We start from the raw sequence: 20124 nt of genomic DNA, 5'->3' as shown, positions 1-20124 counted from the left end.
ATACATTTTTATTATTCCAAAATATATATATATATGTGTGTGTATGTATGTAAAAATGTTTTTTTTAAGGTAAATGTGCTTTTAGTACAGCCATGAAGAAAGAAAATAAAACAGTATATTTTAAATGCCACATTTCAGTTAGAGTCCCACTATGAACTCAGCTGACAAGGTAACAGTCAAGATTTTAAAAACGTTCTAATCAATGTCTTACTGTAAAGTTTGTTGCTAAGACAAATAAAAAGAAAAGTGCTGTCAGGATTGTGATTTGCTGCAGCCGAGAGAGTGAGACACACTAAGACAGAGGGACAGAAAAGTCAAATTCCTGACATATTTAAGTCCACACAGTAGCCATTCATCCACAGGCCACGGGGCTACATTAGCTACTTCTCCCAATTATCACATTCCGAGGGCCTCATACCAGATTCTCCCTTCAGGTAATCCTGAGGTTAACTTTTTAAAACTGAGAATATAATTGATATACAACATTGTATTAGTCTCCAGTGTATACAACGTAAGGATTCAGTATTCATGTAACTGCAAAACTATCAGAAGAGTAAACCTAGTAACAGGAAACCAGTTAACATCCATCTTTCAGAAGTTAACTTCTAAGTCAGCTCTCCCTTGTGAAATGACGCAGTGGTGGGTACAGATGGGGAACACACAGCATAACATGTCCCAATTCAGTTCAGTTCAGTTGCTCAATCACGTCTGACTCTTTGCAACCCCATGCATGGCAGCAGGGCAGGCTTCTCTGTCCATCACCAACTCCCAGAAGCTTGCTCAAACTCATGTCCATCCAGTCGTTGATGCCATCCAACCATCTCATCCTCTGTCATCCCCCTTTCCTCCTGCCTTCAATCTTTCCCAGCATCAGGATCTTTTCCAATGAGTTAGTTCTTCACATCAGGTGGCCAAAGTATTGGAGCTTCAGCTTCAGCATCAGTCCTTTCAATGCATATGCAGGACTGATTTCCTTTAGGATTGACTGGTTGGATCTCCTTGTAGTCCAAGGGACTCTCAAGAGTTTTCTCCAACACCACAGTTCGAAAGCTTCAATTCTTCAGTGCTCAGCTTTCTTTATGGTCAAACTCTCACATCCATACATGACCACTGGAAAAGCCATAGCTTTGGCTAGATGGACCTTTGTCAGCAAAGTAATATCTGTACTTTTAAAAATGCTGCATAGGTTTGTCATAGCTTTTCTTCCAAGGAACAAGCGTCTTTTAATTTCATGGCTGCAGTCACCATCTGCAGTGATTTTGGAGTCCAAAAAATTGTCACTATTTCCACTGTTTCCCCATCTATTTGCCATGAAGTGATGGGACGGGATGCCCTGACCTTAGTTTTCTGAATGTTGAGTTTTAAGCCGGCTTTTTCACTCTCTTCTTTCACTTTCATCAAGAGGCTCTTTAGTTCTTCTTCACTTTCTGCCATTAGGGTGGTGTCACCTGCATATCTGAGGTTATTGATATTTCCCCCGGCAATCTTGATTCCAGCTTGTGCTTCATCTAGCCCAGCGTTTCTCATGACGTACTCTGCATTTGAGTTAAATAAGCATGGTGACACTATACAGCCTTGAAGTACATACATCTTTCCCTGTTTGGAACCAGTCTGTTGTTCCATGTCCAGTTCTAACTGTTGCTTCCTGACCTGCATACAGATTTCTCAAGAGGCAGGTTAGGTGGTCTTGTATTCCCATCCCTTGAAGAATTTTCCACAGTTTGTTGTGATCCACACAGTCAAAGGCTTTAGCATATTCAATGAAGCAAAGTAAATATTTTTCTATGATCCAGCAGATGTTGGCAATTTGATTTCTGTTTCTTCTGCTTTTTCTTAATCCAGCTTGAACATCTGGAAGTTCTCAGTTCACGTACAGTTGAAGCCTAGCTTGGAGAAATTTCAGCATTACTCTGCTGGTGTGTTAGATGAGTGCAATCGTGTGGTAGTTTGAACATCTTTGGCATTGCCTTTCTTTGGGATTGGAATGAAAACTGACCTTTTCCAGTCCTGTGGTCACTGCTGAGTTTTCCAAATTTGCCAGCATATTGAGTGCAGTAATTTTACAGCATCATCTTTTAGGATTTGAAATAGCTCAGCTAGAATTCCATCACCTCCACCAGCTCTGTTTATAGTGATGCTTCCTAAAGCTCACTTGACTTCACATTCCAGGATGTCTGGCTCTAGGTGAGTGATCACACCATCATGGTTATCTGGGTCATGAAGATCTTTTTTGTATAGTTCTTCTATGTATTCTTGCCACCTCTTCTTAATATCTTCTCCTTCGGTTAGCTCTATACTGCTTCTGTCCTTTATCGAGCCCATCTTTGCATGAAATGTTCCTTGGTATCTCTAATTTTCTTGAATATATCTCTAGTCTTTCCCATTTTATTGTTTATCTATATATTTTTTTGCATTGATCACTTAGGAAGGCTTTCTTATTTCTCCTTTCTATTCTTTGGAACTCTGCATTCAGAAAGATATATCTTTTCTTCGTTGCCTTTCACTTCTCTTCTTTTCTCAGCTGATTATAAGGTCTCCTCAGACAACCATTTATTCTTTTTGCATTTCTTCTCCTTGGGGATGATTTTGACCACCACGTTCTGTACTGTTTTATAAACCTCCATCTATAGTTCTTCAGGCACTCTATCTATCAGATCTAATCCCTTGAATCTATTTGTCACTTCCACTGTATAATCATAAGGGATTTGATTTAGGTCATATCTGAATGGCCTAGTTGTTTTTCATATTTTCTTCAATGTAATTCTGAATTTGGCAATAAGGAGTTCATGATCCGAGACACAGTCAGCTCCAGATATTTTTTTGTTGTTGTTGACTCTATAGAGCTTCTCCATCTTTGACTGCAAAGAATATAATCAATCTGATTTCAGTGTTGACCATCTGGTGATGTCCATGTTCCAGGCCCTGTTATTTTTCTAGAGCATTCTCTGCTATGGACAGCGCTTTATTAATTATTCATCTTTATTAAGTTTGGCTTTTAATGTCTGTTGTTCAGTTGGTAAGTCATGTCTGAGTCCTTGTGATCTCATGGATTGCAGCAAGCCAGGCTTCTCTGTCCTTCACTATCTCCCAGAATTTGCTCAAATTCATGTCTATTGAGTCTGTGATGCCATCCAACCATCTCATCTTCTGTCGCCCCCTTCTCCTCCTGCCTTCAATCTTTCCCAGCATCGGAGTCTTTTCTAATGAGTCAGCTCTTCACATCAGGTGGCCAACATATCGGAGCTTCAGCTTCAGCATCAGTTCTTCCAATGAATATTCAGGGTTGATTTCCTTTAGGATTGACTGGTTTGATCTTCGCGCTGTCCAAGGAACTCTACTTGCTGTTATATTGTCTCTATACAATGCTTAACTTTTCTGTAATCACTTGCCTGAATGCATTTTACAACCATAAATGTCTTGATCTCTAATAATCAAACAAAGAGCCTTGTGAGGCATCAAAGAAATAAGAACAGCATCAAAACTACAGAACATTCTACTTAATGGGTAAATGTCTCTCAGGCATGTCTGACTTTTTGCAACACTATGTACTGTAGCCTGCCAGGCTACTCCATCCATGGACTTCTCCAGGCAAAGATTCTGGAGTGAGTTGCCATTCCTTTCTCCAGGGAATCTTCCTGACCCAGGGATTGAAGCTGGTGTCCTGCATTGCAGGCAGATTCTTTACCATCTGAGCCACCAGGGAAGCCCACTCCACTTAATAGAGCTGCTCAAAAAAACTTTCCTGTTTCAGTTTTTTGTGTTCCTTGTTAAATATATGACACTATTACCAAACTTCTTATACTTGGCTTGGGAAAAAAGCTTCCAAATTCTGGTAACATGCAGTCTTCAGTTCTAAATGAATCCCTTCCATTTTACTTTGATTCTTGTGGAGGCCTGGTTAATTACCTCAACTGTAATCAGACGGCTGAATGAACTAGTGTTTACTATACTGAGGTCTTTGAATTTCTGTGCATTTGCCAGCATTTAATCAATTCCTTTTTCTTTCCAACCATTGAGATGTTGGAGAAGAGAAATAGCACCAGAATTTGCTACCACAGCATCTGACAATAAGAGAAACAAGAAGGTGGTGTCTATGACCCCAGCAGGAGGGCCTGGGGGCTATTTTAGGCATATTTGGAAAGGATTATTTCAGGTTTCCTCTCTGTAACCCAAACCTATGAATGCTACAGCCACTACAAATAACTCACCATTGGCAGGATCAACTGAAAACATCTTGGAAGAGGAAAGGATCCTGTAAGTAATGTTCTCACTGCTTTCCACGTCTGTGGCCACAATGGTCAGCACTGGGTGCCCCAGAGGCACCAGTTCAGAAATGGTGACCTGAAGGGGAAATAAAAAGGGAGACAGGCCTTGTGCTTAAAGAACACAGCTATTTTCATGAACAGAGCCAGGACCTGACTCTTTTATTTATTTTGTTTATGGAAGTAACAGAGAACCTGACTTTATTAATTTACAGAGTGAATATATTAAGAAGATTGTGTTAGTAGTTCCAGAATTCAGATAAACAAAATTAAAAATTTTTAAAAGCTGTTTCATGCAGTATTGATTTTTATTATGAAAAAATTTCCTTCTAAATTATTTCTGTATAGTGGAGGATAGCTAATGCATTCACTAAGGTATTCACTAATGTTTCATTACACTGTACATTGTGTAATTATGAGGTTTATGTTACTTACATACTTAAGAAATTGAATTGAATGAGAGATTCAATTCCATATGTACTTCTACTCTCCATGATGCTAAATATAAAACTCTCAGCACCAACTTAGGCAGTAAAAACAGTGAATACTATCTGTCTGTCTACATTGCTTTGTTGACTGTGGTTCAGTTTACATTATTCCCTGTTCTTTCAGGTTTGGTCATGGTCTCAGCATCTCTTTATGTTATTTACCTGGTAAGAATCCTGAGAAAATACTGGTGGGTTATCGTTGACGTCCAGCACATGGACAGTGACTGTCCCCTCTGTTTGGTGCACCAAATCTGAAATTTGGATCTGCAGCTCATATTTAGAAGCTTCTTCAAAATCCAGTGTTTCAACCAGCACCACTACCCCAGTGTTCCGATCAATAGCAAACTTGGTTCCAGAATTACTCTCTTTGACAAAACTGAAGGTGAAAGCTGGATTCGAATCCACATCATAAACTGATATCCGAGTCACAATCGTGCCAGGCAAAGAATCTGAAATAGTCATGACCACTGTCAGTCTCCATTAAAAGTCATCCTTTGAAATATTTTTCTTTAATAGTTCAATCCAAGCATTTTTATTTTTTGTCCAGTGTGATTTGCTGTTTCTTGGCATGATTTCTCATACAAGGCTCATTACAAACTGAATAAAAACTCTGAAGAATTCATGAGCCCAATAAAAGGGAAAATTTACCACTGAGTAGGGAATTGAAGAGGTAGACTATTTTCAATTTTATATTTCACTTTTTATCATATGTTTGTCACACAATCCCAGCACCAAGAAACATTGTAAGTCACTTATTTGCACTATATAATTTCCATATCAAAATCATATATTCATGGGTGATGTGGGTAGGAAGAAGATTATTATTCAAAACATAAAATTCTGAAAAGCAAGCAAGATTTAAATGAAAATGTTTTGATACTGAAGCTAGATACTTAGTTCCTCATATTCATTTTTATAAAATCATTTCTTTTGAGAGGCACACACTGCTTCCTTCTCTTAAAACCCGACTCTCAAAATTATCAAGACTATAGAAAGTATACTTCATACTGGTGATCACAAAAGATCTCTAATAGTATTCACACACACACAAATCACAAATAGATGTCATGGTAAATGTCTCACATAACATATGTGTTCTTTAAGCTGCCAGGACAGGGACTTTGGTTTGGACTTCATAGGTATGGTACAGGTAGAAAGAAGATTCCAGGACATTTAGAATAATTCCACTGTGTATGAGACTAATAATTTTCACATTTCAAATTTGAACACCCTTGACATGCACCAATTACACTTGACTCCTTATGGTAAGTTTTGATATACACGGTTTATTTTTGTGATATATTTATTCTGAGCACATTACTGCATTTTGATTCCAATGCATGTGCTTTAGAATAGCACTTTCAGTAAAAGCAGATGAAAACACATCAAATAGGTGAGAGGTAAAACTAGACAATTTTTTTATTAGTATAATATTTTAAATTATTTAAAATATTTGTAGGTATTCTTATATATAAAAATTGCTGGAATATACCCCTCTTTGAGCAGTGATGTTTGTAATTTGTTTGGAAAGTGAACATAACAAAATGTTAGGCACATTTTAGGAATAAGTTGGATATTAAGAGTGAAAAGAGAGAGGAGAGTGATGGGCCATTATCTGCAATTTCAACTATAAAAAGTTGGGTTGGGTTTTACCAGTACAGCTGTTGACCACAGACAACTTTGAGATCACAGACTATGGAGTCATCATGTAGCCCAGAGACCCAAAAAATTAAGATGAATCAGCATATCATGTAAAACTTTGTATTTTCAACCTCTACCATTAATGTGATAAAAGTTTTCGGCAGAAGTTGAACTTTAGCTTATAGTAGTAGAGGAAGGAGAAGGCAATGGCACCCCACTCCAGTACTCTTGCCTGGAAAATCCCATGGACGGAGGAGCCTGGTGGACTGAAGTCCATGGGGTCGCTAAGAGTCGGACACAACTGAGCGACTTTCATTTTTCACTTTCATGCATTGGAGAAGGAAATGGCAACCCACTCCAGTGTTCTTGCCTGGAGAATCCCAGGGACGGGGGGAGTCTGGTGGGCTGCCGTCTATGGGGTTGCACAGAGTTGGACACCAATGAAGTGACTTAATAGCAGCAGCAGCAGCAGCAGCAGCAGCAGCAGCAGCAGCAGCAGCAGCGGAAAATGATGACTGTGCAAAAATCATCCAACTCCCTTCACTTATTACTTGTCATTAGTATATTGCAAATAAACTGAGCAGGGCCCTATGGGGCCTTCCTGGGACAAACCCTCCTCTACCATGGCCTTTCCTTGTCTTTTTTCCATAGGAAAAATTTAGCCAAAGAATAAATTTAGGGAATTCCCTGGCAGTTCAGGGGTTTGGACTCCTTGTTTTGGCCTGGGTTAGATTCCAGGTCAAAGGACTCAGACTCTGCAAGCCACCCAGCATGCCCCCATAACAAATAATATTAATCAAATAAACTTAGAGAAATGAGGAGACACAGAAACAAAGGAAAAGCAGCCAAATAGGACAAAATAATATCAGGTTCAGGTCTCAAGCAAAGTCAAGGACCTTGAGTTCTTCCTCAAGCGCTATAGAGAACATTCTGAGCCATACTCTATGAGCTGTCTTGTAGATAATGAAACCTCCACCAGGTGGAAGAAGTTAACTCCATGATGACCAGACTGTAGCCATAGCATACGCTATCACAATTCTGAGAACTGACCTCAGAGAAATGAGAACCAACCAGTTCTGGAACTGAAGATTAACTGGGCTTAAAACAATCAAGATAATGGTCAGACTACCACATGACCAATTTCAAGATGATCCTCAGAGGTGACTCTGCATGGAGGCCCTTACTCTAACCATACGCCCATGAAGCTCCCCGTTAAAAGCTGTTGCCCCCTATTAGCACTGTGGAATTGGCCTTTGGACACAGTATATGCCTTCTTCCCCAAGTTACTGGCCTCCTGAATAAAGCAACCTTTCCTTTCTAACACTTGCCTCTCGAATATTGGCTTTCAAGTGGTGAGCAGCTGAACCTGAGTTTAGTAACTCAAAGACTGACAAAGTTATCAGTCTAATAACATCACTTTCTCTCAGGGGAGCTTTAGGGTGACCATCACAACCAACAAAAGATGCTTCATTGAGCAGATTTCACTTTTAAAAAATGTCTGTATACAAAAGAAGCTGTGTGGAGTAGTGGTTTGACCTTGGGAGCTCAGCTTCCTGCTGGTTTGAATGCAAACCTCAACTTTAACTTTTAACTTCTTTGACATTTTATATTTAATTTTTGACTCTCCATTTTCTATTCTGTAAAATGAAGATAAAAACAATTTATAGATGTGTGGTTGCTGAGGAATAGTATGCATATTTAACACAGCATCCCGCTGAAAAAATAGTAGACGATATACAAGTTAATCAAAACCATTATTTCAAATGATCACACTTACTTTCAGCAATTTCCACTGCTTCAGAGGGGAGAAAAGTTGGGGCATTGTCATTTATGTCAATCACCTGTATCTTGATCACAGTTGTGTCAGAAAGCCTGGGAATGCCTTTATCTGTTGCTTGTACAATCAAACTGGTTTGGAAAAGAATCAAGGAATGTTATCCATCATCCAGAGAATAAGAAAACAACATAAATATCAAATATCCACTTGAAAATTTTAAAATGAGCTGACTAGCTTTTTTATTTCTCCCCTGACTTTTCTAAAAGGCATCATTTAAAGTTTATTTCATAAGCATGGTAGTCTGAAGTGTATTTTTTGACACATTTAAAGAATCAAATCAATCTTGGTTATTTAAAATAAATGGACTCTCTCTGGGAGACAGACTATAAATTTCAGTCCTTTTCTACTAAGAACAACTTAAAAAGTACAAACACCAATACCTGTTCTTTAGATAAGTAACTGCCTCCACTCTGCCACACATGTCCTGAATATTGCCATTGATACATATTTCCATTTTACTGCACCAACAAAAGATAGAGTCACTAAAAGTTTGTTTTGTATTTCTCTTTCAGATCTAAATTGCAAATCAATCAAAATTGAAGAATTAACAGAGGGCACTCCCACGAATAATACACACGCAAAAGATGGTTTATTGACTAGGACTGTAAAGTAGAGGGAAAAGTCCATGATCTGAAAGAATCTACATGCAGTGATTCAGTCTCTGTTGGATGACGGCACAACTTGCTTCTCCAGTAACTGACTCAGAAACCTTATTAGTGTCTTCAGCTTCTCCCTTTCTGTCACCACCCTGACAACATCTAAGTCGTTATGAGTCTTATAGATTTTACCATCTGAATATGATTTGGATCAGTATACCTATCCATCTCACTCCCACCTCAGAGCCTCAGATGAACTGGTCATCCGACTGGCTTCATAGGGACTGAAAGGCTTCCTGGGGTGCGGTACTTTCAGTTTCTTTTTTTTTAATTTATTTATTTTTTTAATTTTAAAATCTTTAATTCTTACATGCGTTCCCAAACATGACCCCCCCTCCCACCTCCCTCCCCACAACATCTCTCTGGGTCATCCCCATGCACCAGCCCCAAGCATGCTGTACCCTACGTCAGACATGGACTGGCGATTCAATTCTTACATGATAGTATACATGTTAGAATTCCCATTCTCCCAAATCATCCCACCCTCTCCCTCTCCCTCTGAGTCCAAAAGTCCGTTATACACATCTGTGTCTTTTTTCCTGTCTTGCATACAGGGTCGTCATTGCCATCTTCCTAAATTCCATATATATGTGTTAGTATACTGTATTGGTGTTTTTCTTTCTGGCTTACTTCACTCTGTATAATTGGCTCCAGTTTCATCCATCTCATCAGAACTGATTCAAATGAATTCTTTTTACGGCTGAGTAATACTCCATTGTGTAATGTACCACAGCTTTCTTATCCATTCATCTGCTGATGGACATCTAGGTTGTTTCCATATCCTGGCTATTATAAACAGTGCTGTGATGAACATTGGGGTACATGTGTCTCTTTCAATTCTGGTTTCCAGTTTCTTTTTAAAGCAAGACAGTCTCAGGCAAAGCAGGACAAGGTGTCTGCTCTAACCTCATCCCCTTACCATCTTTGGCTGGCATGCTGTGTATTCACCATATCTTTCCTCAACTGGAGTGCTTGCTACTCACCAATCTTCCTATTGCAAGTCTCAAATGCTCCTCTTCATCCTCCACTCTGCAACTCCTCAATTGCTTTATCAAAAATTCTGGTTTGAAAACCTGTCTCCTCTAATTAAAACCTTTCCTTGGCTCTCCATGTCTACAAGAGGTAATATAAGTCTTGAGCACGTACATATAACCTTCTGGGACATAGCTTCTGCCTGGAATTCCTGTAAGTACACCCCTTTGGTCTTTCAAAGCTAACATCTCTGTAAGCTTTCCCTGGCATCTCATCTGATTTGGGTGCCCCTTTCTCTGCCCCATAGCACCCTGCACATTCTTTCACCATAGCAATCATCATTCTTTCTTCTTAATGACTTATTTGTCTACCTCTCCTATAAATTCCTTGAGGACATATGTCTTGCCTTATTTGGCTTTCTTTAATATATGTTGATGTTGGTTTCTCAAGATTTGCTCAAGATTATAAATATATCAGATGACAGAGCCAGGATTTAAGTACAGGTCTTAGTTGACTGGAAAGTTGTACTCCACTGTGATACTTTTCAATGTGTCTCTCTTCCTGGGTATATATCACACTGTAAGGTATAATCATTAGCTTCCCACTGCCTTCTAAACAGTATGAGTTACAGGAGAGTATCTTAGTAATAAAGTAAATTGTCAATTGGAAGATGATCTTCCTTTCAGAAGTGGAATTAGACAGCTAGTGATACTATTTTTTGAGAAACTGAGTCTTCTTTCTTGACTAGGACTGTAAAGTAGAGGTAAAAGTCCATGATCTGAAAGAATCTACATGTAGTGATTCAGTCTCTCTTGGATGATGGTACAACTTACTTCTCCAGTAACCGACTCAGAAACCTTATTAGTGTCTTCAACTTCTCCCTTTCTGTCACCACCCTGACACACTTCTACTCACCACGCTGAGTCACCCTTCTACTTTCTTTCCCATTCTTAGCTTACTTGATAAGTGTTCTTTTTCTTCCAACCTTAAATTTTTAAAATCATGTAAAAAAGATTAGAGATACGAAGGGAAGATTTCATGCAAAGATGGGCTCAATAAAGGACAGAAATGGTAGGGACCTAAACTAAAAGAAGCACAAGAGATGAAGAAGAGGTGGCAAAAATACACAGAAGAACTGTACAAAAAAAGATCTTTATGACCCAGATAATCACGATGGTGTGATCACTCACCTAGAGCCAGACATTCTGGAATGTGAAGTCAAGTGGGCCTTAGGAAGCATCAATACAAACAAAGCTAGTGGTGGTGATGAATTCCAGTTTAGCTATTTCAAGTCCTGAAAGATGATGCTGTGAAAGTGTTGCACTCAATATGCCAGCAAATTTGGAAAACTCAGCAGTGGCCACAAGACTAGAAAAGGTCAGTTTTCACTCGAATCCCAAAGAAAGGCAATGCCAAAGAATGCTCAAACTACTGCACAATTGCACTCATCTCACACGCTAGTAAAGTAATGCTCAAAATTCTCCAAGCCAGGCTTCAGCAGTACGTGAACTGTGAACTTCCTGATGTTCAAGCTGGTTTTAGAAAAGGCAGAGGAACAAGAGATCAAATAGCCAACATCCGCTGGATCACTGACAAAGCAAGAGAGTTTCAGAAAAACATCTATTTCTGCTTTATTGATTATGCCAAAGCCTTTGACTGTGTGGATCACGATAAACTGTGGAAAATTTTGAAAGAGATGGGAATACTAGACCACCTGACCTGCCTCTTGAGAAACCTGTATGCAGGTCAGGAGGTAACAGATAGAACTGGACATGGAACAACAGACTTGTTCCAAATAGGAAAAGGAGTACACCAATGCTGATATTGTCACCCTTCTTATTTGACTGATATGCAGAGTACATCATGAGAAACACTGGGCTGGAGGAAGTACAAGCTGGAATCAAGATTGCCGGGAGAAATATCAATAACTTCAGATATGCAGATGACACACCCTTATGGAGAAGGCAATGGCACCCCACTCCAGTACTCTTGCCTGGAAAATCCCATGGGCAGAGGAGCCTGGTGGGCTGCAGTCCATGGGGTCGCAAAGAGTCTGACACAGCTGAGCGACTTCACTTTTACTTTTCACATTCATGCATTGAAGGAAATGGCAAGCCACTCCAGTGTTCTTGCCTGGAGAATCCCAGGCAAAGCCTGGTGGGCTGCCATCTCTGGGGTCACACAGAGTTGGACACGACTGAAGCGACTTAGCAACAGTAGCAGCAGCATGGCAGAAAGTGAAGAAGAACTAAAGAGCCTTTTGATGAAAGTGAAAGAGGAGAGTGAAAAAGTTGGCTTAAAGCTCAACATTCAGAAAACTAAGATCATGGCATCCGGTCCCATCACTTCATGGCAAATAGATGGGGAAACAGTGGAAACAGTTGCTGACTTTATTTTTCTGTATTCCAAAATCACTGCAGATGGTGATTGCAGCTATGAAATTAAAAGACGTTTACTCCTTGAAAGGAAAGTTATGGCCAACCTAGAGAGCATATTAGAAAGCAGAGACATTACTTTGTCAACAAAGGTCTGTTTAGTCAAGCCTATGGTTTTTCCAGTGGTCATGTATGGATGTGAGAGTTGGACTATAAAGAAAGCTCTGTGCCAAAGAATTGATGCTTTTGAACTGTGGTGTTGGACAAGACTCTTGAGAGGTCCTTGGACTACAAGGAGATCCAACCAGTCCATCCTGAAGGAGATTAGTCCTGGGTGTTCATTGGTAGGACCGATTTTGAAGTTGAAACTCCAATACGTCTGCCACCTAATGCGAAGAGCTGACTCATTTGAAAAGACCCTGATTCTGGGAAAGATTGAAGGTGGGAGGAGAAGAGGACGACAGAGGATGAGATGGTTAGATGGCATCATTCATTCAATGGACATGGGTTTGGGTGGACTCCGGGAATTGGTAATGGACAGGTAGGCCTGGCGTGCTGTGGTTCATGGGGTCACAAAGAGTCAGACACGACTGAGTGACTGAACTGAACTGAAAAAAGCATCAACTTTTTGTTGGTTTAAATTCTACTTAGTAGAAAATAATCACTGCCTATCTATGGTTCACAAAGCATACAGGCTGCCTTCTATACTACTGAAGTTGGGCCATCATTAGAACAACTACTTAAATTTCACACTTTAAGAGCCTAGAAAGTCTGTTTTGTTAGCATGAATGTAAGTCAGGTACATATGGAAAAATTTTACAAAAAATAATCGACTCATCATGTTCTCTGTCCCTGCTGCCTACCCCTCCCCAGTGACACACTAAAGTCTCAGCAGAGACATTAAAGTTATGGCTCTGTTTATTCTTCCTCTGTGGTCATAAGGACTCTTCTTTTCACAGTATTGCAATTTCAGGGGTTCTATATAATATCTATGTCATGTTAAAAAGCAAGATTCTTTGACATAGACAGAAATATGATCCTGTTTAAAAACAAAAGGACAAGTCAAGGTTCCTCAGTGGCTTGAGGCACAAATAAAAAGTTACGGAGGCAGATCCACTGAAATTCTGCACATAACTTCTACAATACCTCAAGTTTTCTGTGATGGCTCTTTGGCAGGCTTTGCAAAATTCTTGGCTGTTGTCAGCCTAACTGGCTCCATGTTCCAAAACTATTGCCCTGATGAGCATATCAGCAGAGATGACAAATGAAGTTCACTGGATAAAAAAAGTCCCATTCTAGTTCAGAGCATAGTTCTCCTAATCCACCAGTGGTGGGAAGCTGCTTTTTATCATGTTAAATTTTAAATGAGACTTCAATCCGGCAGATTCTTTTCTGATTGCCTTAATACCTAAGATAGTGATAGAGGATTTTTCAAAACTCTCTCTCAACAGTTTATTAAATATATTCCCAGAACTAAATGTCTCTTCTGTAATTCCAAGAGAAACAAAATATCGGTCAACATCATAACACCTCTGAAAGGAAGAGCTATAACTTCTGGTTATATCTACACAGATTTTATTTCCTATTCCTCTAGAGATTCTGCTATAACAATGGCAAATGAACTTAGAATAAGGTATATGTTGATAAGGCTAAAAAGAAATGGGTGAAGATATTAGTGAGTGGAATGGGCGAGAAGTTTCAACACATGTCTGAAAAATGCAAGCAGACTGAAAAGCAGTTAGAGATGTGTGTGAGTGTGTGTGTGTGAGTGTGTATGTGTGAGTGTGTGTGTGTGCACACTCTTAGTCAGGTCTGATTCTTTGAGACCCCACTGACTATAGCCTGTCAGGCTCTTCTGTCCATGAAATTTTCCAGGCAAGAATACAATACTGGAGTGGGTTGCCATTTGTTACTCCAGGGGTCTTCTTGATCCAGAGATTGAACTCACATCTCTTGCATCTCCTGTATTGGCAGGTGGATTCTTTACTACTGTGTCACCTGGGAAGTCAGATGGCAGAGGAATGCATAGATTAAAATCCACCCTGCATTTGAAGGAAGACAAGGATGAGTGAGAAACAGATTTGTCCCCACATAACCAAGGAGAGGCTCAAAACATGGCAAAATGCAGGGTGAGATACTGAGCTAAAAATAGCCTAAAAGATTAAATTCAAAATATAGAACAATCAAGATTCCTTGCCCATTTCTTTTCACTCCCAGGCAAAACAATGTCTGATGTTCATACCCAGTAATATTGAGGAACTGTCCCTAAAGAAATGAAATCTCCTCCCAAAGGGGAAAACCCCTCTCTATATATTGTTATTTACATGTCATCCTGCAAAGTAGTCAAGTTCTTCTCTGGTTCATCTGAAAGCCAAGCATGCTGGTCAACGAGATCCATCAGGAGATTCTGACTTCGATATTGCCTCACTTAGGACCAAGGATGGTTATTTACTCACAGAAAGTCTCTCACATGAATAAAAGAGGATAAACTAGACAAGCAGAAGAAATAAATCCAGAGGACACAGAGATTTTGAAAGAGGAAAAGACTAGGAAAAAATAATTCTAACTAATGTCTTAGGAGAGCTCTCATAAGATAACACATAAATAAGTACACGATGCTTTGGAAAAGCTCAAAGATTAAGAAAGAGTTGTTGAAAATTATAAAATATATAATATTCAAAAAAAATTAAACTAAAAACAACAACAACAAAAAAGAAACTTTAGAAGGTTATAATTAAGAAAATCTCGCAGAAAAATAAAACAACAAAAATAAACCCCCACACAAAAAAATGGAAAGTGGAGAATAAAGTATCGCTGACAAAGGATCAATCCTGGCAGCCTAACACTTGACTGAATAGGATCCAGGAAAAAAAAACAGGGTAAAGTAAACAAACAAACAAAAAAACACAAAACAATAAACAGAAGGGAGGTAATTATCAGTGAAATAATACCAAAAAATGGATCATTTATCCTCATTAAAAGAGCACATCAAGTACTCAGCACAAGGAAATACCCACACTAAAGCACATAATCACAAAACGTCTAAACATTGCAGATGAAATAACCTGAGAATCTCCACAGAAACTGCAAAAAAAAAAATGTATGAAACATATTAGAATGGCATCAGACTTCTCAATAGCAGAACTGAGTTTTAAAAGATAAAACAACAATGCCTTCAAAAATCTAAAAGAAATGTTCAACTTCTATATTATCCATTGCATAAATCACATGTGAAAGTAGAATAAAAGTGTTTTCAGATGTGTAAGAACTAAAAGAATTTACTTTCTTGGCACCTTTTCCTACAAAGCTACTATAAAAGTAAGAGAAAGACATGGGATCTTCAAAGCATGCAACTACCATAGAAAGCAGTAAACCAGTTCCAAGTCACGGGGTCCAGCTTTCACCCTGCTTATTTAACTTATATGCAGAGTACATCATCAGAAACGCTGGGCTGGAAGAAGCACAAGCTGGAATCAAGATTGCCGGGAGAAATATCAATAACTTCAGATATGCAGATGACACCACCCTTATGGCAGAAATTGAAGAGGAACTAAAAAGCCTCTTGATGAAGGTGAAAGAGGAGAGTGAAAATGTTGGCTTAAAGCTCAACATCCAGAAAATGAAGATCATGGCATCTGGTCCCATCACTTCATGGCAAATAGACGAGGAAACAGTGGAAACAGTTGCTGACTTTATTTTTCTGGGCTCCAAAATCACTGCGGATGGTGACTGCAGCCATGAAATTAAAAGATGCTTACTCCTTGAAAGGAAAGTTATGACCAACCTAGAGAGCATATTGAAAAGCAGAGACATTACTTTGCCAACAAAGGTCCATCTAGTCAAGGCTATGGTTTTTCCAGTAGTCATGAATGGATGTGAGAGTTGGACTGTGAAGAAAGCTGAGTGCCAAAGATTTGATGCTTTTGAACTGTGGTGTTGGAGAAGACTCTTGAGAGTCCCTTGGACTGCAAGGAGATCCAACCAGTCCATTCTAAAGAAGATCAGTCCTGGGTGTTCTTTGGAAGGACTGATGCTAAAGCTGAAACTCCCGTACTTTGGCCACCTCATGCTAAGAGTTGACTCATTGGAAAAGACTCTGATGCTGGGAGGGATTGAGGGTAGGAGGAGAAGGGGACGACAGAGGATGGGATGGCTGGATGGCATTACTGACTCGATGGACATGAGTTTGAGCAAGCTCCAGGGGTTGGTTATGGACCGGGAAGCCTGGCATGCTGCAGTTCATGGGGTTGCAAAGAGTGAGACACAACTGAACTGAACTGAACTGAACTGGACAGCCATACTGTCCAGCTAGATCAGGAGGAGAGGAAACAGTAGGACTCAGGTCTCCAAGAAACAGAAGATTTGATAGAATACATGATATGAGAGGCATATCAGGGGAGAAGGATGAGTGGGCAAGTCTGATAGAGCTAATGGAATATTTACAAGTAATTAAGTACAGGGACATAGCCAATCAGGTGAGCAAAAAGAAAAATAATCATTAACTCTGGGGATAAGGGGAAGAATAAGGAAAGAAATATAATTATGAAGTATGACCTGGCTCTGAAGTAAACACCTGTATAACCATGACTGCAGCCATGAAATTAAGACACTTGCTCTTGGAATAAAAGATATGACCAACCTAAATAGCATAGTAAAAAGCAGAGACATTACTTTGCCAACAAAGGTCTGTCTAGTCAAAGCTATGGTTTGTAGTCCAGTAGTCGTGTATGGATGGATGTGAGAGTTGGATCATAAAAAAAGCTGCAGTGCCAAAAATTGATGCTTTTGAACTGTGGTGTTGGAGCAGACTCTTGAGAATCCCTTGGACTGCAAGATCAAACCAGTCCATCCTAAAGGTAATCAGTCCTGACTATTCATTGGAAGGACTGACACTGAAGCGTCAGTCCCCTGGAAGTTCCAATACTTTGGCCACCTGATGCAAAGAACTGACTCACTGGAAAAGACCCTGATGCTGGGAAAGATTGAAGGCAGGAGGAGAAGGGGACGACAGAGGATGAGATGGTTGAATAGCATCACTGACTCAATGGACATGAGTTTGAGCAAGCTCCAGGAGTTGGTTATGGACAGGGAAGCCTGGCATGCTGCAGTCCATGGGGTCACAAGAGTCGGATACGATTGAGTGACTGAACTGAACTTAACTGAAACACTGATTATTGATGAAATGAAGAACAGAGCTATGAATACAAAGGGAGATCTGATGTAAGAAGGTAAAAATATTAAAACCACATTTATTATAATAGGATATTGAGAGATAATGTTTATTTATTTAAATTTATTTATTTTAATTGGAGGCTATTTACTTTACACTATTGTATTGGTTTTGCCATACATCAACATGAATCCGCCACGGGTGTACATATGTTCCTAATCCTGAACCCCCCTCATACCTCCCTCCCCGTACCATCCCTCTGGGTCGTCCCAGTGCACCAGCACAAGCATCCTGTATCTTGCATCAAACCTAGACTGGCGATTCATTTCTTATATGATGTTATACATGTTTCAATGCCATTCTCCCAAATCACCCCACCCTCTCCCTCTCCCACAGAGTCCAAAAGACTGTTCTAATATATGTGTCTCTTTTGCTGTCTTGATACAGGGTTATCGTTACCATCTTTCTAAATTCCATATATATGCATTTGTATACTGTATAGGTGTTTTTTTTCCTGGCTTACTTCACTCTGTATAATCAGCTCCAGTTTCATCCATCTCATTAGAACTGATTCAAATGTATTCTTTTTAATGGCTAAGTAATACTCCATTGTGTATATGTACCACAGCTTTCTTATCCATTCATCTGCTGATGGACTTCTAGGTTGCTTCCATATCCTGGCTATTATAAACAGTGCTGCGATGAGATAGAGAAATATACCATGTTCATGGATCAGAAGAATCAATATACTGAAAATGAGTACACTACCCAAAGAAATCTATAGATTCAGTGCGATCCCTAACAAGCTACAAGCGGTATTTTTCACAGGGCTAGAACAAATAATCTCACAATTTGTATGGAAATACAAAAAACCTCGAATAGCCAAAGCAATCTTGAGAAAGAAGAATGGAACTGGAGGAATCAACCTGCCTGACTTCACGCTCTACAAAGCCACAGTCATCAAGACAGTATGGTACTGGCACAAAGACAGAAATATCCATCAATGGAACAAAATAAAAAGCCCAGAGATAAATCCATGCACCTATGGACACCTTATCTTTGACAAGTTCAGTTCAGTTCAGTCGCTCAGTTGTGTCCAACTCTTTGCAACCCATGAATCGCAGCACGCCAGGCTTCCCTGTCCATCACCATCTCCCGGAGTTCACTCAGACTCACGTCGATCGAGTCAGTGATGCCATCCAGCCATCTCATCCTCTGTCGTCCCCTTCTCCTCCTGCCCCCAATCTCTCCTAGCATCAGAGTATTTTCCAATGAGTCAACTCTTCGCATGAGGTGGCCAAAGTACGGGAGCTTCAGCTTTAGCATCATTCCTTCCAAAGAAATCCCAGGGCTGATCTCCTTCAGAATGGACTGGTTGGATCTCCTTGCAGTCCAAGGGAGTCTCAAGAGTCTTCTCCAACACCACAGTTCAAAAGCATCAATTCTTCGGCACTCAGCCTTCTTCACAGTCCAACTCTCACATCCATACATGACCACTGGAAAAACCATAGCCTTGACTAGGCGGACCTTAGTCGGCAAAGTAATGTCTCTGCTTTTGAATATACTATCTAGGTTGGTCATAACTTTTCTTTCAAGGAGTAAGAGTCTTTTAATTTCATGGCTGCAGTCACCATCTGCAGTGATTTTGGAGCCCAAATAATAAAGTCTGACACTGTTTCCACTGTTTCCCATCTATTTCCCATGAAGTGATGGGATTGGATGCCATGATCTTCGTTTTCTGAATGTTGAGCCAACTTTTTCACTCTCCTCTTTCACTTTCGTCAAAAGGCTTTTTAGCTCCTCTTCACTTTCTGCCATAAGGGTGGTGTCATCTGCATATCTGAAGTTATTAATATTTCTCCCAGCAATCTTGATTCCAGTTTGTGTTTCTTCCAGCCCAGCGTTTCTCATGATGTACTCTGCATAGAAGTTAAATAAGCAGGGTGACAGTATACAGCCTTGACGTACTCCTTTTCCTATTTGGAACCAATCTGTTTTTCCATGTCCAGTTCTAACTGTAGCTTCCTGATCGGCATACAGATTTCTCAAGAGGCAGGTTAGGTGGTCTGGTATTCCCATCTCTTGAAGAATTTTCCACAGTTTATCGTGATCCACACAGTCAAAGGCTTTGGCGTAGTCAATAAAGCAGAAATACATGTTTTTCTGGAACTCTCTTGCTTTTTCCATGATCCAGTGGATGCTGGCAATTTGATCTCTTGTTCCTCTGTCTTTTCTAAAACCAGCTTGAACATCAGGGAGTTCATGGTTCACGTATTGCTGAAGCCTGGCTTGGAGAATTTTGAGCATTACTTTACTAGCATGTGAGATGAGTGCAATTGTGTAGTAGTTTGAGCATTCTTTGGCATTGCCTTTCTGTGGAATTGGAATGAAAATTGACCTTTTCCAGTCCTGTGGCCACTGCTGAGTTTTCCAAATTTGCTGGCATGTTGAGCGCAGCACTTTCATAACATCATCTTTCAGGATTTGAAATAGCTCAACTGGAATTCTATCACCTCCACTAGCTTTGTTCGTAGTGATGCTTTGATAAAGGAGGCAAGAATATACAATGGATTAAAGACGATCTCTTTAACAAGTGGTGCTGGGAAAACTGGTCAACCACTTGTAAAAGAATGAAACTAGAACACTTTCTAACACCATACTCAAACATAAACTCAAAATGGATTAAAGATCTAAATGTTAAGACCAGAAACTTTAAAACTCCT

At 39.7% G+C, this 20124-nt stretch overlaps 1 protein-coding gene across 1 annotated transcript in view; it reads right to left on the bottom strand.

Annotated features, from left to right (window-relative positions):
- Positions 1–20124, bottom strand: part of DCHS2 (dachsous cadherin-related 2) — a 349005-nt gene that overhangs the window by 9277 nt on the left and 319604 nt on the right. The window contains exons 17-19 of the mRNA XM_060400925.1: positions 8169–8299; positions 4913–5199; positions 4209–4341 (exon numbers count right to left, since the gene is read on the bottom strand). Coding sequence (XP_060256908.1) covers positions 4209–4341; positions 4913–5199; positions 8169–8299 — 551 coding nt within the window. The remainder of the gene's footprint in view (positions 1–4208; positions 4342–4912; positions 5200–8168; positions 8300–20124) is intronic.

This window comes from Ovis aries, chromosome 17 (genome assembly GCF_016772045.2).
Source record: "Ovis aries strain OAR_USU_Benz2616 breed Rambouillet chromosome 17, ARS-UI_Ramb_v3.0, whole genome shotgun sequence".
Taxonomy (NCBI): Eukaryota; Metazoa; Chordata; class Mammalia; order Artiodactyla; family Bovidae; genus Ovis; species Ovis aries.
The sequence above is the reverse complement of the archived record's forward strand: the minus strand, read 5'-3'. Positions and strand labels throughout refer to the sequence as shown.